Here is a 25184-nt window from a genome sequence, read left to right as displayed (position 1 = left end):
AACCAGAAAAATCTCTTCTTTTGTGATAATAGTATAATTGGGATAGTCAAGAACCCCAAATCAAATGAAACTGGAAATATGACCAATAGTTGGCCACAAAAATAAAAACAGAACAACCAAACACCTCTGTGACCATTACAAATGGTTGAATGAGTCCCCGTAGCCCTTCAAATACACATGCAGACTATACAAAGAGCCCCACTGTACTATAAAGTGTGTGCTGAGATTCCAGACTGCATGAGGAAATAAATACAGTTCTATCTACTTAGGATGAATTTAACCTAAAACTAATACACACGTTGGAAAAATTTGAAATACTTAACTTACCATAATTTTGTTTTCGTTAGAATTTGAAGGGCAACTTGTGTATGATTTGATGGGACAAGTCTCTTAAGAAAGCCTTCTAGTAAACAGAAAATTTGCCTGTTTAAAGCAGAATCATAGGATTAAGTTTCTATTTCCTGCCCTCACTTTCTGACTGTGTGATCTTGAGAAAGCCAATTCATCTCTCGGCCTTAGTTTTCTCATCAGCAAAATGGGGATATTACTTGCCCTGCCTATTTCCTGAATTGCTTTGAACATCAGTTGAGACAATGTATGTGAAAAGGGGCTGAGGGTTCATTCCATGGACTAAGTTTTGCTTTGGGGGAAAAAAAGCCCTAGTAACCAAACTCCCAGTGTTCAAAAACCCCTGTTTGCTGGGCTCATAGGGCTGTAAGCTCTTAAATAAATACAGGCTCACGAGGAGGAGATTTCAATAGACAAAAAATTGAATGAAACAAGGAGCAGAATGTAAAGCTGTGAAAGGTAGGAGCAAATTAACGGTCCAGCACAGGGTTGTCATTATAGTTTAGAAAGAATGTGGACCTACCCTCTTATCCTATTATTGTAGTTTAAAAATATGTGGTTTACAATGTTCATTGCAGCTCTATTTACAATAGCCAGGACATGGAAGCAACCTAAGTGTCCATAGACAGATGAATGGATAAACAAGATGTGGCACATATATACAATGGAATATTACTCAGCCATAAAAAGAAATGAAATTGAGTCATTTGTTGTGAGGTGGATGGACCTAGAGTCTGTCATACAGAGTGAAGTAAGTCAGAAAGAGAAAAACAAATACCGTATGCTAACAAATATATGTGGAATCTAAAAAAAAAAAAAAAAGGTCATGAACAACCTAGGGGCAGGACAGGAATAAAGACTCAGACCTACTAGAGAATGGACTTGAGGACACGGGGAGGGGGAAGGGTAAGCTGGGACAAATTGAGAGAGTGGCATGGACATATATACAGTCCCAAATGTAAAACTGATAGCTAGTGGGAAGCAGCCGCATAGCACGGGGAGATCAGCTTGGTGCTTTGTGACCACCTAGAGGGGTGGGATAGGGAGGGTGGGAGGGAGGGAGGGAGATGCAAGAGGGAAGAGATATGGGAACATATGTATATGTATAGCTGATTCACTTTGTTATAAAGCAGAAACTAACACACCATTGTAAAGCAATTATACTCCAACATAAATAAATAAATAAATAAATAAATAAATAAATAAATAAATAAATGTGGTTTATTTTAAAACACATGGTTTAATTACAACCTGGAGCCAATCTTTTTTTTTTGTTTTGTTTTCTTTTTTCTAGCAAAACATAGCCATGGTTTTATAATGAAAAAATCAAAGTGAAACAGGTCTTGCCAGAAATTCACTTTACAGCAATTTTTGCTGTAGTGTACCTACTCCATTAGAAAAGGGATATTGTGGCATTTTTCTCTGACATAATAAATTACCCATCATTGATATACCACACAACCTTTGGTCCAATACTGAGCTGGTGTGAGCTGATTGCTTCTGGATCACTGTTGGCTTCCCCAAGTCTCTGGTGAGAAGCCCTCAAGTTTTGGGGGTGCAAGGTAACAGAGAGTAACCAATTACTGCTCCTTAAACAGAAGGAGAAAAAGGAGGATAGGATGAAAGAAATCTGCTAGGACCCCATTGTCAAAGAACTCAGGGAGCTCTGAAAGGGGAGGGGAGGGCAGGGGAGCGAGAGGAACAATTTACTCATATAGTCTCCCTGCTGTTCTCCTACAGGCCCACACCCCTGCATTCATTTAGAACCAGAGGAGCATTCATTTCCACACCCATGCAGATAAAGAGATAGGCATTCCAACCCCAATACACATGCCCGCAGGCACAGGAGTCTGCTAAAATGGTAGGGCTTGCTGGTGCTCTGGCTTAGCCTACCCTACACCTCCCAGCCTGCCGTGGATTTGAATTCAAGAAGATGGGATGACTTACAGCTCCCCCTGCCAGCTGTATGCAGTAGTCCCTATGGACAAGTCCAGTCATCCGCACAGAGGTGAGCAGGCCAAAAAGGAGAGGGGAAGGGGGTCTAGAGGGCGAGAAGCTCCACATTTCTGATATATTTTCCTTTTACGTGGTGGACAATGGGAAGCTGAGATGAAATCAAGCTCTGTGTGCAACAGGAAAGATGGGCTGTGCTGGTGGAGGCTGCTGTGGTATAGGTGACAAGTAGAAGCTCCAGAGCTATTAGTGGCATCAGAAACAAGCTACAATCTTGCTTTGGAGAGGCGCTTCAGATTTCAATTGTGTTTGCACATCCACGACTCCATTGAATGTTCAGAATATCCCCATCCTCAAAGTACTAGAGAAGTAATTGAGACCAGAAGTGAATTAACTTGTCCGTGGCCACACAGCTTCTGAGCAGCAGAGCCAGACCTTCTTAGTCCCAGTCTGGTGCTTTTTCTGCTACTCCCTTTATAAAGAGACAGGTCAATTCTGGGTCCCAAATTCCCACAAAAATGTCATGTAACTCCACCCAAAGCCCTGGATCTGGAGCTTATTGAATCCTTTTGACTCTTCCCTTCATCCATCTTGCTGCCCATTGGCACACTTATTAACCAATTAAGTAGATGCACAAAGGACAGAGAACTCAAGTCAATCTACATCGTCCCTTCATAACTCATCAATTGAGAAAACAGTTGTGGAGAGCCTACTGTGCGCCAGCCATGGTGACACATGTTGGGAGCACATAGATGAAAGTAACACAGTCCCTGCCCTTGAGGCACTCTCAGTCCAGGTCAGAGAGACTAGTTATGTACACACATCAATATACCATAAGGCAGAGGAAGGCAGAAGGGATAGGATTCTGAACCCAAGGGCCGTCGATAGATCTGTCTTGAAGATAGAGGAGCACATTTTACCCCTCCAAACTAGAGAGTGGAGAAGGATGCATGAAGAAAAGGAGCCAGGATGAGTTTTGGTAAGAAAGAGGGAAGTGGAGAAAGTCCATTTCAACTTGACCTGTTTTCTCAATAAATGTAGGAAGTGAGGTTGCAGGTAGAGAGTGAGGATATTTGAGGTTGAGGACGACTGGCAAAGGGCGGGGAGGAGATGCTGTGGAGGCCATGGCAGGAAGTCAATTGTTAGAAAAGTGTGAAGGGCTGCCAAGCAGCTCTGAGGGCTCTGTGGACACTAGAGAACGTACTTTTGTTGGGGAAGCTTCCTCAAACTGTACTTGGCAGCCCTGGCAAAGCAGGTAGCGGGGTTTGCCAGGGTTGGATGCTGGCACATACATCAGAAGTACTGGGGGTGAGGGAGACGGGTGGGTCCAACAGGAGGATATGAAAGCACTGTTGACACAGCTGATCTTGGGGGCCAGGCTGGAGAGTGAGCCGGAGGGGAGCTAGTCATTCCTGATAAACAGATGACTTCCTAGACCATTTGGGCCTGGCTCAAAGGGAGAAGGCTAGACTAGCTATAGCTAGGAACTATGCCCATCATTTAGTACTTGAGTCAAGGCTGTCAAGACAAATCTGGAGTCAGAGAGAACAACCTGGTGATCCAGATGTGGAGAAATCCACCAGACCATTAGCGATGTCACGCCACATCTACACGACCTTGCTGTAGTATCCAATTCAAAGGGAGATGGTTTGGGCTGATGCAAAGATAATGGTGCCAATGCCCAGGGCAGAGTCAATGGCATGTGTGGGTTGGGAAGCAGGTAGCTCCCATGTTCACAGTTCACTGAAGACATGTTTTGTCTGAGTTCTTGGTCCTCTATACCTTCTCCACTGCCACAGTGTCATTTACATTTTTGTTATACTTCACTCTGCCCAACTACTCCCTTAGAGATAGGAGAAATGAAAGCACTTTAAACAGCTTAAAACAATAATCTGGTTCCCAGAGAAAGCAGAGTTAGGGATAAATCAGGAGAGGATTCTGAGAGGAATCCAGGTGGAAAATTGGGGAGGGAGGAAGCAGCAGCTGGAAAAGAAAGCAAAAGGAGCCAAACCCTAGGACCTGGGGGACAAAAGATATGAAAACGGAGCTGGCCTGTCCAGGGGCCTGGCCCGGGGAGGTTATCTGGGCAAGAAGCCCCATGGCCCCCCCTTACCTCTCCATCCATCACCGCTTTTTTCATTCTCTGGTTTTATGAGGATTTTAAAAGCTTTTAGATCTGGTGCTGGCAATCTTTCAGAAAAAGTTAACAGAGAATTCTGCAGAGATAAAGTCCCCGGTGAAGCCTGTAGCCAAGAGTAGCAACAATTGCCCCCTAAAGCTGAGTGGTAAACAGACCTTCAAGTGCTTTCCCCTTCAAGGCTTTGAGTGCTGCAGGTCCTTTGGCCTAAGAACCTAGCAGCTAATCACTTCTCTCAACTTGCTGACTGACAAAGAGAGGTTTCTTTGTTAGTCTAGTTTCAACCAGTCTCTGGAACCCAGCAGAAGGAAAAAAAAGTGAGGAGGTGTAAAAGGGGGGCAGGGGAAAGTTCTAGTAAGTCATCTGGGAGAGGGACGCTCTCCCAAAGGCAAAACAAAGGAGCATGATTAGGGGAAAGGTGGAAATCAAGGTACAGCAAGGCTAGCTTTCAATGAGCATGGCCAGGTAGGCTGCTCCAGGGCTCAGAGGGACCCTCCTATCCCTTGAGACCCTACTCCTGTTAACTACCCTCTCTTCCCTTTCTATCTTCTAGACTGGTTGCTTTCTGTTGGTCTTCAAGATGTGCTCTCATCTGCTTGATGCTAAAAAAATAAAGGAAAATCTTTCCTCTGCTGCTCTGACCACTCCATCTCTCCATCACACTTCCAGAACAAACCTCTTGATAGACATCACTCATTGCCGCCACTCTTCCTCTCCTACCACTCTCCCCACCCCCAGGCCATCTGGGCCGACCAACTCTTCTGGCTCGAAAGTCCTCTCTGGAAAGTAACCAGTGATCCCTGCTAAATTTGAATCCCATAGGCCTTCTCTGCAGCTTTTGTCATTGCTAAGCACTCGTTTCCCTTCTGAAACCCTCTCCTTGGCTTTCATTGCTCTATACGCTGGACTCTCTAGTCTTTTATCATGTCGCCATCTTCTTTACTGGTCCCTTCTATTCTGCCCAGAGGCTCTTGCCTGTCTCTTGGTGATTTCATCCACCACCTACAGCTTCTACCACCTCCTCTATAAAGATGAAGCATCGCTCTAATTTATTTCTCAGGTCCTGTCAATTTCCCAAGTCCATGTCCACGGCACTATTATTGGTCCTCTTAGGGACCAATACCAAAGCTTATCTCAGTCCCTCATTAGCTCTCCCGTGGATAATGACAATAGCCTCTGGAGTCCTCTCTGTGTCCAGTCAAACATTGCCACAATCTAACACTCTGGACAGTAATCTTCCTAAGTCTGATCCTATTGCTCCTCCGCTCAAAACTGTAAATCACTCCCCATTACTTTCACAGCTAAATCCGTACTCCTTAACTGGGCATTGATGGCCCTTCATTCAGTTCCCACCTGTTTTTGCAGGCTTATTTTCCCCCTTAACACCCTTACCTGCCCTAGACTCCAAGTATAACAGTCTCCTCGTTGATTCTTAAATCCACACTGTACTCTTTCTCACCCCTGGGCTTCCAACCAAGAGGTTTCCTTGCCAAAAATACCCTTCTCTTCCAGAACTCTCTACCAAGGTTCTAACCATCCTTCAAAGTTCAACTCAAATCTGACCTCTTCCAAAAAGACTTCTCGTATTTCCCTGCTTGGAGTTAACGTCTCCTTTTTCTAACACTTGAAACAACTTTTTTTGGTTTGGAATTCAGCTATAGAGAGCTGGATTTGTCACACCCCTCAGTTCATGGCAAAATAGAATCATTAGTCCATATAAGGCCCCTCCTTTTATTTTTAAATTTTCCTTCATCCAAATCTCCACTCTCATTCTTGTCCCCTCACAGGAAATTTCTCAAATGTATTTGATGTCAGTCCAAGATATCCATCTATATCTAGATCTACACCTACACCTACGTGTACATCACCTACATCCACATCTATATCTGTCTCCTACCTTTGGTGTGTATGTGTTTTTTTTTTTTTTTTGCGGTACACGGGCCTCTCACTCTTGTGGCCTCTCCCGTCGTGGAGCACAGGCTCAGCAGCCATGGCTCACGGGCCCAGCCACTCTGTGGCATGTGGGATCCTCCCGGACTGGGGCACGAACCCATGTCCCCTGCATCAGCAGGTGGACTCTCAACCACTGCGCCATGAGGGAAGCCCTGTATGTGTGTATTTAAATTCAAGCAAATGTCACTGGGCTATATAGAGATCATTCTATTTCTCCTTTCATGAGAATGTTTTTAAGATCTATGTTGGTATTTGCTCCTAATCCTTGTTAGTATGCATAGTATGCATTCAGCTTGCTTTCTATGTATATTCCCTCACTGATGGACAACCTAGTTTGCAGCCAATCACTTAACACAAATGATTCTGTGATAAACAAATGATTCTATGATAAATATCTTCATAAGGGTTCCATTTTAGAACTATGGAGAATTTGGCCAGGATATATACTCAGGAGTGAGGTTGCTGGGTTGTAGGAATATATACATAGCTACCATCAAGAAGTGCCACCATATTGCTCTTCAAAAGCTATTCCAGTTTACACTCCCACCAGCAATGCAAGAGAATTCCTTTTGCCCCCCACATGCTCACAAATGTTTGGTGTTATCTGACTTTTTAATTTTTGTCAATTGGATGAGTACAACTTGTTCTCTGTTATTTTAATATGCATTTCTCTGAATACTAGAGAGATCGATCATCTCTTCATATGCCTGTTAGCCAATACAGTTTTCCCTTCTGTGAGCTGTCCATACTGTAAATGTGCTTTGCCCATTTGTCTATTGTGTTTTCTGCCTTTTTCTTGATAAGTTACCAGAGTCCCCCGGACATTCTAGATATCAATGCCTTGTCAGTTTTAGACATTGCAAATACCTTCAAGTCTATCATCTGTCTGTTAACTTTGTCTATGGTGTCCTTTCATTGAATTGAAAATCTTAGGTTTGTTGTAGTAAAATTCATGACTTTTTTGACCTTATGTTTTGGACTTTGGGGTCTTAATTATGAAGTCCTATACCATTTCAAACTATAAAGAAATTGTACATTTATAGTTTTACCTTTCACATTTAGGCTTCTAATCGACTTGGAAGTCACCTTGGTAGGTGATGTGAAGTAGTGATGCAACTTCATTTTTCTCCATATAGCAGTGCTTCTCAATCTTTTCGATGTCATGGCGTAGAGAGTATATGGTAGTATGCGCCAAGCATAATGTGGTAAATGGATGGGGCTGCTTATAGCCAGAGATGGAGGCCACCGGAGCTCTGGCCACTTTAGGTCCTGCCTGGCCATCCTAAGGGTCAAGGGGATCAATAGCTCTACACCTCTATAACCCATTTGTGGCTTTCAGTATGACACACTGATTGGGAAGTTTTGCCACATGGTGACCCACTCCTTCCAATACCAAATGATCCATCCTTCCCTTGCTGCGAAATTGCGTTGTACTTATTATCATCTGTTTCTGTGCTCTATGTTCTATTCCTATGGTTTATTGACAGTCCTACAGTTTATGATGATGATGATGATGATGTCTCAAACTGTAGAAGAGCACATCTCTCATCTGTTCTTTTTCAAAATTGACTTAGATATTCATAGACATTTATTTTTCTATATACATTTTAGAATAAGTTTTTCAAGTTACTTAAAACATCCTGCTGGTATTTTGATGGGAATGGCACTGAATTGATAGATTTGGGTAAAATTGACATCTTTACAATGATAAGTCATCCCATCTGCCAACACGGTATATCCCACCATTTATTCAGGTCATTTATGTTTCATTAATGGAATTCAAAATTTTTATCTGGAAAATGTCTGATATACTTTTTGTTAGGTGAACTACTAACAAAAAAAGTTACAGGTTTTCTTTTTGTTGTTATTGTGAATAGTAATTTTCCATACAGAACTTTGTACCTCTACTGTATATTCAGAGTGTGCATTGAACAACTAGAATTCTATGTCTAAGGGTCAGTTTCTCTAACCAGACTTGGAGCATCTAAAAATGGGACTTTGCTTCACCTTTTTTTCCACTACTGTGCTTTGCCATAGTAGGTGCTCACTTAATATTGGTTGAACTGAATTGAGGGGTCTGTGAAGTACTGCAGAATGTTTTAGAAACTACCATCCATGTAATTTTCTGACAAAAGTGCCATGTGATTCTCATTTAAAAATAAATAGCTATGTTACTTCAAATTAGATATTGGAGGAAAGAGAGGGAAGGAGAAAAAGAGATTAACTAATGCAGAGATTTTTTTAAATTAATTTTTGTTGGAGTATAGTTGCTTTATAATGTGTTAGTTTCTACTGTACAGCAAAGTGAATCAGCTATATGTATACATATATCCCCTCTTTTTTGGATTTCCTTCCCATTTAGGTCACCACAGAGCACTGAGTAGAGTTCCCTGAGCTATACAGTACATTCTCATTAGTTATCTATCTTATACATAGTATCAATAGTGTATATATGTCAATCCCAATCTCCCAATTCATCCCACCCTCACCCCCTTTCCCCCCTTGCTGTCCATACATTTGTTCTCTACATCTGTGTCTCTATTTCTGCTTTGCAAATAAGGTCATCTATACCATTTTTCTAGATTCCACACATATGCATTAATATATGATATTTGTTTTTCTTAATGTGGAATTTTGACTTTTGAACCATGTTATTGTTTTGCCTATCCCAAAATTATATTAAATTATGAAAGGTGGAGGGGGAAGGATCTCTGAAATTGAATATAAACAATAACAAATGAGTAATTGTGGTGGGTAATAAATGGGAGGGGACATATGGGGGACTTCTGGGGTGAGGATGATGTTTTATATTTTTATCTGATTGTTAACATGGGTGTGTTAACTTTGTAAAAATTCTTTGTGCTGTACACTTATGATTTGACTACACTGTATATTAAATGTAATTTAAAATTTGTTGTAGTATATATAATATATAATTTAAAAGCTGTGAAAAATAAAAGTGAGACATGATAGGAGGTTCACATGTAATATAAATGCCTATAAAACACAATATAGTATCTGCACATAAATAATAACACCCAGCATTCACTGTATGTCAGGCCCGTGCTAAGCACCTCATAAGGATGCTCTCATTTAATGCTCAGAAAGTCTTATGAAGGAGGTACCATTATCATCCACACTTTCTATATAAGGAAAATGAGACAAAGAGAGGTTAAATAACTAGCCATAGTCATACAGTTGGAAAGTGGGAGAAGCCCTATTCAAATTCAGACTTCCACACTCTTAACTATTATGCTGAACTGACATTCAGCAAATAGTACTATTAAGAGCCTCTGTGAGATACATAGAAGTAATGAATTAACTTTTTACAGCTTGGAGCCCTGAAGAAAAAGTGCCCTCTGACCAAGTTATTTGCAGAGGACCATATCATGGTGAGGGGTGCTCTGTTGACCCTCAGCTGCCATCATTTCTAAGGGGCTTGACCTGAAAGCTCTGGAGAAGAAAAGGATTCTAGCTCTTGTTGTCTTCTGTCAGATTGCTCTACTGGTCTTTCCTACATCCTTTCCAAAATGATGTATCAGACTAGAAACAATTTTTAATATTTTAGTAACCTGTTTTGGGGAATAATCTTAGATCTATAGAGAAGTTGCCAGGGTAGCAAAGAGTTCTCATATACTCCACACATCCATCACCTGATTTCCCCTAATGTTCACATCTTACATAACTATTGTACATTTATCACAACCAAGAAATTAACATTGATATGAGACTGTTAACAAAACTCCATTCTTCATTCAGATTTCATCAGTTTTTATCCTAATGCCCTTTTTCTGTCCCAGGACCCAAACCAAGACACATCACTGCATTTAGTAAAATGCATTATTTTTTAAAATTGTGGTAAAATGCATGACATAAAGATGTACCATTTCAACCAATTTTGTGTACAGTTCTGCGGCATTAAGTACATTCACGTTGCTGTGCAAACATCACGACCAACCATCTCTAGAACTTCTTCATCTTCCCCAACTGAAACTAGTAAAATGCATTTTTACAACAACAAAGAAAACCTTATTGCCCAGAGTAGCTGACATCAAAGAAAAACAATACCACCATGCAATTAATGACGAGGCTGTAACAAGACCAGACAAAGAGGTTGATTTTTGTGGAAACCATGGAAACCACTAAGTATGAGCAGTACATATAGGAAACATCTAGATTGGGTTAGTGGTATGCCCTCTTAATAATCAAAACCTTTGGCAATAATAAGCTGAACAAGCCAACTGGGTGAAATTCATAGCCTGAAAAAGAGGCTGCAAATGGTTTTGAGACAAGATAATTCTGTGAAACCGATCCAATAGCAAAAACATTACCAGGAAGAAAGAGGGGACTGCACTCCTGTTTTCAGAAGAGAACCTCAAACTGGTCACTTCACTCACATTGTTGGCAGTTACCCAGCAATGCGCATGACACCTGAGTGAGTGATCAGACCCCAGCAGACCACCTCGTACTCTGTACCATGCAGCAATTGTCTGAAGACTGCCCAGCCAACCATCTGGTATCGGAGATAATCCTATAGTTTGTAAAGGGCTCACATAGCTATTGTTGCAAATATTTGACTGCATAAGGAAGGAGGAAGATGCTCTAGAGTAGAAACGTGTTAGATGCTCTCAATCAGTGCTTCTGAAAATGTACCGTGCATACGGATTACCTGGGCATCCTGTTCAATTTCAGGTTCTGGTTCCAGAGGTCAGAGGTAAGACCCAAGATGCTGCTTTTCTAACAAGCTCCCAGGTGATGTTGATGCTACTGATCTGTGGGCTGCTCTAAATTAGTAGTTCTCAGCTTGGCTGCATATTGGAATTACCTGGAGGGCTTTAAGAACTACTGATGCCTGGGTCTCATTCTCAGGCAGTCTGATCTAATTAATTGGTTTAGGGTATCCAGTGGGCTGAATTGCGTTCTCCTAAAATTCATAATGAAGCCTACACGCCCACCCCCCATAATTATACTGGAGAAACAGGCTTAAGGAGGTGATTAAAGTTAAACGAGGTCATAAGGATGGAGCCCTGATCAGAAAGAACTGGTGCCCTTATAAGAAGAGGAGACACCAGAGTTCTCTCTCCACCATGTGAGGACACAGTGAGAAGGTGGCCATCTGCAAGCCAGGAAGAGAGCTCTCACCAAAACCCAACCATGCTGGCTCCCCGATCTTGGACTTCCAGCCTCCAGAACTGTAATCAAATTTCTGTTGTTGAAGCCACAGCAATGATATTTTATTATGATAGCCCAAGCTAAGACAGGGTGTGGCCTGGCCATTGGGAGTTGAAAAAGCTCCCCACATGATTCTAATGTGCAACCAAAGCTGGGAGCTTCTGCTTTACATAGTAGTTGAAGTGAATGCAGTGTCAAAGTTGCATCACCCTTGCACCTGTGTGAACACAAAAGCTACCACATGTGTTTGGAGAAACATCAACCTACATCACCGCTTCACTGCAGGATAGACACGAGCCCCCTTACTGCTCAAACAACTTAGTCCTATCCATCAAACACATGAATGTCCTCCTCCAAAGTTGGGGCAGCTTATGTGACATTTAATGAAATGACAGCTGTCATATTTTCTCTTTTAGTTCTCTTCAGAAGAACGGCAAAGTTATGATCTGTATTTTCTGTTTGTGGACTTAACTAAGACATGTGATCCCCTTATCTGAGTGTGCATACGGGAAGCCCTGTGAAAAATGGGCTCTTCAGATGTGTTCATCAACGTTTTTTGCTTCCTTCATGGGAGAATGAGAAGTGAGGTATCAAACACTCTTCTCTGATTACACCAAACAGGGCTCCGTTGCCACAATGTGTTATTCAGTGTTCACTTTTAAGCAACATTCTCAGAGTTATAGTGCTTAGAATCAACATTGAGTTTGGTCAGAGAAGATTTAATTTGAAAGAATTTTACAGCAAAATCAAAGGGTTGAGAGAATCAGAGTCTCTTGTTGGTCATCGTTGTATCGTTGGTCACTGATCATAAAAACATGCAACTGTGAGTTCAGTTTGCTTAGGCTCTGCTTCTCTTTGAGCTGTCCAGTAATGCCACAATTCCTCAATTCCCAGGCCCAGGGCACCTGGAAACACACACCTGAGCATCTGACCTGCCGAATGGCATAGCTATTGACCAACTGATCTACAGGGTAGCCCCTAATAATGGAACTTGCACAGTTGCAAGGGTTTAACAAGAATCTTCAATGGGAAAGTGCTTTGAACAAGGATCCAGTACTAGGTGAATATGATCAGAGCATGGTGATTAGACCTTGCGAATGAGTGTGCTGAAGGCTGGTTCGACTGTCCTAACCTGCAGGCTGATTCAACCATCCTGACCAACACTCCTTTTCCACATACAGATCATCAAGAAATAATAATGAAAGTTCCTAACGGCTTCCCTGGGTTCACTCTTTTGCTAGTTAGCTCCAGGCACTCATCCAAAAATGAGCCAGCTCGGACAGCCATGGAGCTGGGTTTTGACCCAAAGCAAAAAGATGTCTGTCTTTAGACACCACTTCGGGTGTCCCCTTGGCCCATTAGCAGATGGTTAAAAAAAAAAAAAGGCATTCCTGGGGGACCATCATGTACTACAAAATACAGGACGCTCACAAATTTTCTCCCAACCTACTTGGCAGAAGTAGGGTCTTCTTCTTTAAATTATCAGAGAGAGAAGTTTGCTGAGGGTAAAATCACTCCCTCAGTACACGTGACAATAATGAAACTCACAAATTCTCCCAACAAGCTTAAAAGAAGATTCTTTTAACAGAAAGGTGTGTGTGTGTATGTGTGTGTGTGTGTGTGTGTGTGTGTGTGTGTCCATCAGTCCCCGCGTGCATAAACAAACAGGTCAGTCCGATAACACTCCAAAAGCCTTGGTCCAAGAAGCCTCCTTCACCAGTCTGCATTTTGCTCCTTGCTACCTTCAGACTCTTCCAACAGAAGGCTCGCTGCTGTGAGATGTTTACTTGTCATTAATTAGCTTAATTAAATGGTATACTGAGCAGAGGGAACACCGTGTTATTGTAAGGATTCACAAGAGTCCCATGGAAGGAACTCCAGGCCCAGTGGGTGAGACTGAAAAGCTGTACATGCCCGAACCTTCTCCCATCCACCCCTAAAAAGCTGTGGCTTATTGGCCATTGTCGTCTTATTTAGCAAAGCAAAAGCTCCAGACAGCTGAGCTCAGGGTGAAAGTGACCATCTGCCCTAGTCACACAGAGAGGACAGGGGGTTGCCTGTGAAATTAGCTTTTGTGGTCATCTCCACATGTGCCACTTCAAAAGACGGCACCGACTACATATTTCAATACGTAGGTGGTATTAGCGAGCAAGCCTTGCACCCTATATAGTCAGGCCACTCAAGATGGCTGTTCTCTTGCTCTTTGTACATCCCCTGCTCGACCAGTTCCTGCCTCACCTACACCCTACTCACAAGAACGTGCTTGCCCCCTGCCCTAGCTAGTGATTGTTCCAATCCTTAGGCTCGAATGGCTCCACCTGCTATTTTATTAAAGAGAAACATCAGCCCTCGTGATGGTCATTAACCTCAGGCTGTGCCCAAGCTGCTGGTTTCCCTGGTAACTGATGAGCCAACCTGACATAATTCCCCCTATTAATGGTAGCTGCCTTCTCCCCCAGGAGTGAGGATGACTGCCATGTCTTGCCTGCCATCCACAGTGGGGGGTGTCACTCCAGGCCCTTTTATTGAGGACGTGTAATGTCCCCTACCCAATAAACCACTGACGTCCCTGTTGCTGTCTCTGGGCTCTTTCTTTGGTCTCAAGGCTGGGCAACTACAAGGCTTACAGGCCTGTGGGGTGCAGCCCAACACACTCTGTCCTCAAAAGGCACAGATTTTAGCAGAGGAAACAATATGGTACTTCAGCTCCTGTCACCTGGATCCAGCATAGGTCCAAGTGACCTGAAGAGAGAATTCAAACTCCGCAGTCTAGTATACCTCTGGGCTGCAACTCAAATGTATTCTAGATTTCTCAACAAGTAAAAGGCTGGCAGAGGATGTAAGAATTGAGAGGTCGGTGTAACCTTTTGACAGAGGCTCAAACCAACATTTTAATAGACTGCATAGAAGCAGCCAAGAGGGAGATAAACATGTCAAACCCAAGCTGCTGCTATCTCTATTCCTTTCTCCTCTCTGTTTCTATGGTGCGGATCACTTTGGTGCTTCTGCACAACATGGGGAAAGAATTTTCCTTCATTTCCTATCTCAAAACAGGTCTGGGACTGCTAACTGCCCCATCTCCATTTTCTTCATTTCTTTCATGTATGATAGAGTCAGATAGAACTGGGCTGGAATTTCAGCTGTGTCACTTCCTAGCACTTATTATCTGTGTGATCCCGAGCAGATAACCTCCTTGTGTCTTAGTTTTCTTCTCTTCAAATTGAGGTTAATGATAGCACCTACTTGTCTGGGTTGTTGTGAGGATTAGATGAGATAATACATTTGTATCAGTTAAAGTTCTTAGCTGTAAGCAATAGAAATCAAGTCTGCACATATTAAGCAAAAAAGGGATATACTGGAAGGATGTAGAGCAGGAGAGGGCAAACTTTCTGGAAAGGGCCACGTAGTAAATATTTTAGGCTTTGTGGGCTGTATGTATGGTGTTGCAACTATTCAACTGTATGTATGTTGCAACTATTCAACTCTGCCACTGTAGGCCCCAAACAGCCAAAGACAATACATATTGAATAAATGCATGGGTGTGGCTGTGTGCTAATAAAACTTTATTTGGAATAAAAGGTAATGGGCCAGATTTGTAGTTTGACAATCTGTGATATGGAGACTTCCAGAATAGACGGAAGGGTGGAGAAGACTTTGGAACCTCAGTAGCAGGAACAGTCTGGTCGAGGTACCATAACCACAGCCATGGACTACCACTGTAGTTGAATTCTGTCTTGTCATCTTAGCTTCAGTTGCTCCAGATTGAAAGTTGCAGGGAAAGTGCCCTATTGGCCGGGCATAGGTCCTGTGCCCACCCCGTAGCTACCCAGGAATGGGGAAAGAAAGTATCTGGTCTCCTTCAGCTTCCACAGTAAGGGGGGAAGCCCTGCTCCACAACAAGACTCATGCAATGGGGAATTCTTTCCAACTAGAAATGGCATTTGGGTGCTGACTGATTTTAAAACGACGTATATTCACTATGCCCCAGAAAGCGCTTGGTGGTTTTAACTATGCCCCTGCTATACTGCCTTTATTATTATTAGAGCACTGGCACAATGCCTGATCCATTGGGGTGCTCCATAGGTGCTAGTCCTTTCCTCTTCTCCTCTCCCTGTGAACTTTCCCATCACTCACTCTCCATCCCTCACTCTTGAGACGCCACATGGAATGGTGCTCAGGGGTAGAGATTCTGGAGACCACTTGGGTTGGAAACCTTACTGATACTTCCTAGCTCTGTGACTTTGAGGCAAGATGCTTTATTTCAGTTTCCCACTTATAAAATGGAATGATGATTGTAATAGCACTTGCCTCACAGAGGTTGTCATAAGGATTAACTGAATCGATGTATGTAAAGTGCTTAGAACAGTGCCTGGTACATAAATGTTTACCATTGTTATTCTGTCTGTTCTCAGAGCTGCTCTACTCCCATTCTTTCAACTCCCCAATCTGTGACTCCTGTCTGATTGTTTTCCCAAGCTTCATCCCCCATTTCTCACTGTCCTCAGATGATTTCTATTGGGATGCTGGGCTGTCATCTGAACCAGTTTACAGTTTCCAAGAATCATTGCCCTTCCTCCACTACCCCAAACTTGAGGCCTCAGAGTTGCCATTGATTCCCCTCCCTCCCCTTCATCTGCTATTGATCACTGAAACCCACTCACGCTTCCTTTGAAATGTTATTTGCATCTGTTCCCTTTTCCATTGTCATTACATTTGTACTTCAGGCCTGAGGTTTTGAAGTAGCCTATTAATTTGTCTCCCTGCTTCTACCACCTGCCCTTGCCCACACCACCCTGGCCACAGCCAATTCATCTTATGCACGATGACCAAATTCAATGAAAAGATTAAAGTCTACAGGCTGTTATACTACTCAGAAGTCTTCAGTGTCTTTCTCCACCCAGGGAAGGGGTTCTTAAACTGGGGTCTAAGAATGGGCTTCAGAGGGTTCATCACCTGTTCCACCCTTTTTGAAATTGTACAAAAAACTTAAGCATCTGTACATGGATTTCTGGGGAGAGAAGAGGACATGTAGCTTTCATCAGACTTTTAAAGGGCTCTGTAGTCCCAAAATGTTTAACTGATGCTCTAAGGCAGTGGTATCCAGAGCGGGGGCACAGGCACCCCAGGGGGAACACAAGATGATTTTTGGGGTATGAGAAGGAAATATTAGAACTTTTAAATTTTTATTACATCATCCTTTATAATTTTTGCTTATGCTTTATAATGTACTAGTGCATTAGTATAAGTATACCCTTTACAAATAAATATATGTACGTTGGGGGTATGTTAATGTATTTTTCTGATAGGAATGTATGATCAAAAAGGTTTTGAAGATACTACTGTAAAGGATCAAATCAAGATTCTTCTGCTCTTTACTCTGGTCTGAAGCTTTTTTTTTCTACCCTTATCTCTTTTACATAACCCCTCCACATACATTTATAGGCTCATCCCCACCTCTGGACCTTGGTTCGTGTAATTCTCTTTGCACAAATGGCCCTCTTCCTTCTTCTCTTCATATTAAAATTATATGCATTTTTCAAGGCCCCAGGAAAAGTCTCATCTCCATCAAGAACCCTATCCTGACTAATCCATCTGCTACATCACTGCAAAACTCTATCTGGAGCACTAATTATGTCACTTAGCACGTGGTCCTTAAAGGTTTACATTGCAGATTTTGTTGACTTATCTCCAATAACCAGAAAACAAGCTCATTAAAGGAAGACTATGGAAATATTTTCCATATCCTCTACAGGACCTAGCACAGTGCTAGAATTAGCGCTTAACAAAGATTTGCTGAAAAAAGCAACAAACTGCTTGGGATGCACTGGGATATAGAGTCCTCTGATGGTTTTACCAGTGATAAGGCTGTTGGCTGGCAGATAAGTGAACTCATATGAAGCAGGGACTCTTTAGTGCTTGCTGATTATCTAGGAACTATCTGATTATCTATGCAACTATCTATGCACCTATTATTAGGTGTCAAAGGGTAAAAAGACTAAGCAAACAAAATCCTCTCCAGTCACCGTAGAGAGCTTTATACTTTCAGTCCGTTTCCCCAGGGGTCCCAATTTTCTCTTGAGACTAATTTGATAAATGCATTTGAGGGGAAAAGTATTAATGACTGATAATGTATTTGATGCCTGATTGCATTCCAGATAATGATTGCACTCAGAGACCCTTCAATGGAGTGATGAATGACTGTCAGTGTAGATACTAATAGGATTGGTTAGGGAGATCTGGGCCTGGCATTTCATCATGTCCTTTACATCACATCCCAAAAATGAATAGGGAGAAAAGTAAAAAATGATGCATCCGGATATTTCACCATACAAAGAGGTGAAGTATACAAGGTCAGAGTAGGCACTAGAGCCCTGTCCTTTGCCTTCCTCTGCAGTGCTTTCTGCCTTCCATGACACTCCGCCTCCTCCCTTTCTAGAGCCTGCAGTGTATATCTAACATACAATTCATGTTTAAAATGCCCTCCATTGCACAGTTCAATGTAGGCTGCAGTGACATGAAAGATATGGAGCTGGAAACACTTGAAAATCCAAATAACTCTAAATTTGAGGCTACATTTATTGCAGCGGGTCAACTTCCCTCAGGCTGTGGAACCATGCAAATGAAACTACAGGAACACAGAATGGCATCCCCTTCCCATCTCTCTTCAGCAGGAAGTCCAGAGGATCAGAGAGAGAGCGCCAGCTGGCCAAGCCAGGAAACTGTAAATTTCCAAACAATTTCCAATTAGCTTTAAAGTATCTGCTCTCTATACAGCACTGCCTTCTATTTCAAGTCTTTTGGGTGGTGGTAAAGGAGCTCTGACAGCTGGAGGTGAAAATTAAGACCCCCAACAGCTCCCTGAGAAGGGGACAAGTGAAAAAAGTAGCACTTGGTGTTTAAAACTTCTCTCCACTACAAAGTGGCGGATGTGCAGTGGGCAAACATCCTGAGATGAACTCTTTACCTATCTCAATTCCTCTTGGCTAAAGTCTATGAAATAATTAATTCCAGCCCCCTTGTCATCACTTACATGATCTAGAGAAGTTCATGGGCATTGATGACAAGGCTGTCAACCTCTCCCTACAGCGCCATTTCTTTGTGCGCATAGGCTCCCCTTCCAGTCTGCTCAATCTCTGGAGGACAGAAGCCTTTGTCTCCGAAATCCCTCCCTCCACAATACAATCAGGGCTTAAGTGACTCCCTGGGCCTGTAGAACCAGTCACAATGCCCCACGCTTCCTGCCCTGAGAGCCCAGAATTCATGACCGTGCAGATAAATGAATTATACACTTGGCCAGAGATTAAGCCTGGTCCTTTGTACAGCAACCTCTGAGGTCTGGGGGAAGATTTGACCTGTCAGGATCTGTGTTCATTCTGCCTTGATGAGAGGCAGAGCAAAACGGTCCTGGCTGTACAATCCCACACCCTGGGGTGTGATAATCAGCAAATTGCAGACAAGGAATTGGCTATTGCCCGATGCTGATTGTCCGGGGCCCAGGCTGAACTGTTCAGTGGTTGGCAGGCTGTTTTTCTGACTCCAGATGGCAGACCTGTCTCTTGCCAATGAAGGAGAGCATCCTGAGTGGCGGTGCCAGCTCCAAAGAGGTCACAAAGGAGTTTCAAGAGACTGCATGCACGGAACTAAGTCTATCCAGAAACCCACATGGGGACTGAAGCAGGAGGGAAACATGGGTCTGAACTCTGTTGCCTTGGCTTTAAACCCAATGATTTATGTAGAACTGGGAGACTGAGATAATCAACAAGAACCCCTGCCTACAAATTGCCACTTCGAACCCATTTCTTAACATGTCAACTGAGTAGCCTGAAAATGTGAGCCACTTAAAAACCAGACATATGCAGATTTCCAGAAGTTTTTGTATGCCAAATGGGAGCTGTTTGTTGTCTAAAGGGTAACACTCTTGTCTTGGCTGACTCTTCATGTCTCTGCTCAAATGTCTCTGGCTCAGAGAGACCCATCGAGATGCCCTGATCTACAGCAGATACCCTTGTTATAATCTCTAACCACACACGTTAATATTCTTTCATGGCACTTCTCATAATTTTTAATCATCTATATTTAATTTACTCATCTGTTCAACAAATATTTATTACACATTCACTGGCTCAGTTCTAGGCGCTGCAGCTACAACAGTGAATGAAACAGGCAAAAATCCCTGCCCTCGTGTAGCTGACATTATAGAAGGGAGCTAGATATACAAAAGTTATATTATATAGTAAATAAAGGCCCAAACATGAATTCTCATGTGAAAATATTTTTGCAAGAAGTTATATGCTGCTGAACATATATCCCTATAACGTACAGTAATGAAGTAATCATTTTTTTCTTTTTTTTTTCTAGTTCAAATAAATCTGATCTTAACCCATAAAAAAAAAGTGGTCACATCAGCAAAGGAAATAATCGTCCTTATAGCTATTTCTACTATCTGTCAAATAACAAAAAATGCTCACTTTGCATTGTGTTTATACCTCTATAATAACATTTACCTCTGTAAATTGTGATTGTTAATCTCTTGGTCTCCTTCTGTCACCAGGTAGTGAGGTGCTTGAGGGTGGGGTCTCTGTCTTGTTCATCTATGTTTCCCTAGAACCTAGCCACATGGCCATGAAATATTTGTTGAAATGAGAATCCTGGATCCTGTCATAGGTACTGTGACCACTGAATGATTTGCACATAAAAGCCCAGAAACCAAGTAAAAATAGAGAATGCATATATTCCCGTGGAGTCCAGGCCGGGCTGGGGCAGAACTGGAACCCCCACTTCTTTCCCAAGCTGGAGAAGGTCCTGATTCACAAGCAACTTCCTCAGCCCTTGGGCATCATATCCTAAGATTTGTGGGTTCCTGTGGGCCCTATCTTTTAGAAAACTCATTAATTTATTAAGGTATTTATTAGAGTTTACAGTAAATCTTTTATGTAACGGGGACTCTTGGAGTATGGACTGTGCAAATTTACAGAATTGTATGGTTCATTGAGGCCTAATGGGAAAAACCTTATTGATGCAAATCTCTCTAAATTGTCAGAGGCAACCTTCCTGTCTCATAAGGTAGACGTGGAGATGATAGAAAATCTTTCTTTGCTATTTGAGAGCTCAGTGGCTTCTGAGTTATTCTCCAGTAGATCATTTCCCATTGTCTGAGTCTGTATTTGTTAGAGCTGCAGGACATGGACTAAATGGGAAGGGGTCCCAGGATGCTACCTGGAAACTCCATTTTTTTTTTTCTGGGCTATATCCCTGACCTCTCAGGTCATTTCCCTCTCATATGTGATTCTTCCTAAAAGAGGAGTACCACAGATATCCCAGAGAGCAAAGGTTCTGGCCTATCAAGATTTTACTGAACATTTCAGTGGGATATCTGTAATCCTATGGGTACACCTATTTAAAGGGAATGATTTTTACTCTATAATATTCTTCCCTAAGATGCCTGGAATATGGTTGCAACAAAAGTACTCCTAGACAGTTATAGTTGACATCAGGGGACTTTTGTAATTTGGTTTGAGTTAACACACTCCGAGTCCCAAAGAACATGACACGTTGGTTTGCTAACATGCAAGGGGAATAATTAATTCCTGTCTGGGAAGAAAAAGAGGTGAAATCAATCAACTGTACATGTTAAATGCACAATGCTTTGAGGCCAGAATGTCCATTTTATACAGCTCACACACTCCTCTAAGTCTTGTATCAATAGATGTGGTAACATTCGTGGGCACTCTGCATATAGCTACCTCTATTAGTTTTGCTTATCTTGGGGAACTGTGCAGAATAGAAGAGGGGTCAGAGGTGTGTATATGCCAGGATCATGGGACTAGGATGGAAGGAGTATGTGGGGAGAGGGGAAGTTAAGCTTGGAGAAACCACCAGTGGGGTAAAATATTTTGTTTACTTTACCTTATCTGTGCAAATCCTGAACTTTTTTTTTCAGTGAGATAAGTTATTTTTTCCATTTTTATTGGACTATAATTGTTATATATAGTTTCTGCTGTACAACAAAGTGAATCAGCTATATGTATACATATATCCCCACATCCTCTCCTTCTTGGTAGTGTATATATGTCAATGCTGCTCTCTCACTTTGTCCCAGCTTCCCCTCCCCTCCCACCATGTCCTCAAGTCCACTCTCTACGTCTGTGCCATTACTCCTGCCCTGCCACTAGGTTCATCCATACCATTTTTTTAGATTCCGTGCATATGAGTTAGCATACAGTATTTTTTTTACTCTTTCTGACTTACTTCACTCTGTATGACAGATGCTAGGTCCATTCACCTCACTGCAAGTAACTCAATTTCACTCCTTTTTATGGCTGAGTAATATTCCATTGTATATATGTGTCACATCTTCTTTGTCCATTCATCTGTTGATGGACACTAAGGTTGCTTCCATGTCCTGGCTATTGTAAATAGAGCTGCAATGAACATTGGGGTACCTGACTCTTTTTGAATTATGGTTTTCTCCGGGTATAGGCCCAGTAGTGGGATTGCTGGGTCATATGGTTGTTCTATTTTTAGTTTTCTAAGGAACGTCCATACTGTTCTCCATAGTGGCTGTATCAATTTACATTATCACCAACAGTACAGGAGAGTTCCCTTTTCTCCACACCCTCTTCAGCACTTATTGTTTCTAGATTTTTTGATGATGGCCATTCTGACCAGTGTGAGGTGATACCTCACTGTGGTTTTGATTTGCATTTCTCTGACGATTAGTGATGTTGAGCATCTTTTCATGTGTTTGTTGGCAATCTGTGTGCCTTCTTTGGAGAAATGTCTGTTTAGATCTTCTGCCCATTTTTGGATTGGGTTGTTTGTTTTTTTGATATTGAGCTGCATGAACTGCTTGTAAATTTTGGAGATTAATCCTTTGTCACTTGCTTCATTTGCAAATATTTTCTCCCATTCTGAGGATTGTCTTTTCATCTTGTTTATGGTTTCCTTTGCTGTGCAAAAGCTTTGAAGTTTCATTAGGTCCCATTTGTTTATTTTTGTTTTATTTCCATTACTCTAGGAGGTGGATCAAAAAGGATCTTGTTGTGATTTATGTCATAGAATGTTCTGCCTATGTTTTCCTCTAAGAGTTTTATAGTGTTTGGCCTTACATTTAGATCTTTAATTCATTTTGAGTTTATTTTTGTGTATGGTGTTAGGGAGTGTCCTAATTCCATTCTTTTACACGTAGCTGTCCAGTTTTCCCAGCACCACTTACTGAAGAAGCTGTCTTTTCTCCATTGTATATTCGTGCCTCCTTTATCAAAAATAAGGTGACCATGTGTGTGTGGGTTTATCTCTGGGCTTTCTATCCTGTTCCATTGATCTATATTTCTGATTTTGTGCCAGTACCATACTTTCTTGATGACTGTAGCTTTGTAGTACAGTCTTAAGTCAGGGAGCCTGATTCCTCCAGCTCCATTTTTCTTTTTCAAGATTGCTTTGGCTATTCAGCGCATTTTGTATAATCCTGAACTTCTTAACTCCAGTGATAAAAAAAAGCAACAATGGAAAATGGTGCCTCAGGGAAAAAGCAAACCCTCACCATGTTTTGTATAAACCCTTCCCCAGATCTGCCAGGGAAGCTTTCCAAAAGTTGGATGGCTTAAGAAGGCTCTATCCCTCTTGAGAGCACACTTACAAAGAATCCCCAGTGTTGGTTCTGCTAATTGCTCAAGCCACTCTGAGTCTCACAGGGAAGAAGAAAAACGGAAGGGCACCTCAGAATTCAGGGGGCTTACTTCCTGAAGAGAGCTGTATGCAAAGTTCTGCTCTGATGGACTGCTATTTGAATTGGACTAAGTTGAGGGTCTATGCTATCTAGAAGAGTCTGTGTTAGTGCTCCACACTAAAATGTAAAGCAGCATTTCTCAAGGTGAGGGCCAGGATGCCCTTGGGTGTTGAAAGAACTTGAGAAAGGACTGATGGTTCCATAAAGAGACTCATCAGATAAATAGACTTCTCCCATGCTTGCATATGGCCTACCAAACAACACAGCATTCAGAGCCTCTTTCCTCTTCCCTGCTCTTCTTTCCTCTTTCCTCTAACTTTGTTGAGATCCAAGTTGTGTATGTACCCTGAATCTGCTTTTCAGTTCTCTCCTGTCATTGGTATGCCAACCTCACCCTGTTAAAAACCTCTGACTGTTTTTCTTGCCCATGTTCATTTTTCACACTTCCTCCTAATTATCTGGCAGCCAGCATGTTCGGCTTCTCTTCCAACACTAAGCTCTTAGGACAATAATCAACCATGGCCAAAACCCCTATGATATAACAACAGATGTTGTCACAGACCTATAAAATCAGGTTAAATGACAAAACCTTGATAGAAATTAGGTGTCTTCAGTATTAGAGAGACAGCTGCCAGAATGTCATCCTAAGGCAGGAGGAAGGGGTAGTGGGGCATTTCTTCCAAGAGGTAGTAAAGACAGTATCCTTGTCAGGGATTGAGGAAACTTGGTCTCAGCTCTACCATTAACTTTCTGTGATCATAAGTGAGTACCTCCTTTCCTTTGGATTTCAGTTTCCTTATTTGAAAAGAAGGCTTATGAGTGACATCAATCCTCTTTCAAAGAGGGACACCCAAACAATCAGTGGTTTGAGGTGGTACACAGATAAATTTATTTTATTTTAATAGTTTTTTATATATTCTATCTTAAATTTGGAAAACACTGGTCTTCCATTTCTAGTTTTATTTTAAAATAAATTTAGCCAGGTAAAACCATGAGCCAACCTAAAGAAAAGCATTTAGCAAAATAATGAGTACTACATACAGCAAGAATAAAGGTATTATGCAAATTTGGACTTGGATTTCGTGAGGGATGGCCTAGATTATTCTTACTGGCTCTAGCATTTTGGGTCAATTGAACAATAATACCCAACAATTTACAGCATTTATTATGTGCCAGTGTACTAAGAACTATATATATTAAATCATGTAATCTTCACAACAACCTTATGAGGTAGGCATTATTACCTCTATTTTACAAATGAGGAAACTGAGGGACTAAGAACTTGCCTAATGTTACACAACTTAATAGTCAGATCCAGGGGCTTCCCTGATGGCGCAGTGGTTGAGAGTCTGCCTGCCGATGCAGGGGACACGGGTTCGTGCCCCAGTCCAGGAGGATCCCGCATGCCACGGAGCAGCTGGCCCCGTGAGCCACGGCCGCGGAGCCTGCGCGTCCAGAGCCTGTGCTCCGCAATGGGACAGGCCACAGCAATGAGAGGCCCGTGTGCCGCAAAAAAAAAAAAAAAAAAAAAAGTCAGAGCCAGGATTCGAACTCAGGCAGATTGGATCCAGAAGCCATACTCTTTAACTGCTATACCAGTGCTTCTCAAAGTGTGGTTCCTGGACCAGCAGCATCCACGTCACTGGGGAGCTCGTTAGAAGCTCAAATGATCAGATCCTCACCCCAAACCGACTGAATCAGAAACTCTGGGAGGGGAGGTCCAATAATCTGTGTTTCAACAAGCCCTGCAGGTGACCTCTGACACACACTCACATTGGAACATGTATTACACTGTAACGCACTGTCCTGAACCAATGGCAGCAAGTGTGGAATGATGGGAAACTAATTTGGATTTCAAATTGAGGTAGAGTGAAGGTTTATGCAAGAGTGGAG

General features: G+C 42.2%; 1 protein-coding gene across 1 annotated transcript in view; it reads right to left on the bottom strand.

The window, feature by feature from the left end:
* COL4A6 (collagen type IV alpha 6 chain) overlaps positions 1-10904 on the bottom strand; it is a 96141-nt gene extending 85237 nt beyond the window's left edge. Inside the window, exons 1-2 of the mRNA XM_060086422.1 lie at positions 10804-10904; positions 3506-3680 (exon numbers count right to left, since the gene is read on the bottom strand). Of these exons, the coding sequence (XP_059942405.1) occupies positions 3506-3680; positions 10804-10904 (276 nt within the window). The remainder of the gene's footprint in view (positions 1-3505; positions 3681-10803) is intronic.
* Positions 10905-25184: the final 14280 nt, after the last annotated feature.

Source organism: Mesoplodon densirostris, chromosome X (assembly GCF_025265405.1).
Source record: "Mesoplodon densirostris isolate mMesDen1 chromosome X, mMesDen1 primary haplotype, whole genome shotgun sequence".
NCBI classification, from domain to species: domain Eukaryota; kingdom Metazoa; phylum Chordata; class Mammalia; order Artiodactyla; family Ziphiidae; genus Mesoplodon; species Mesoplodon densirostris.
The sequence above is the reverse complement of the archived record's forward strand: the minus strand, read 5'-3'. Positions and strand labels throughout refer to the sequence as shown.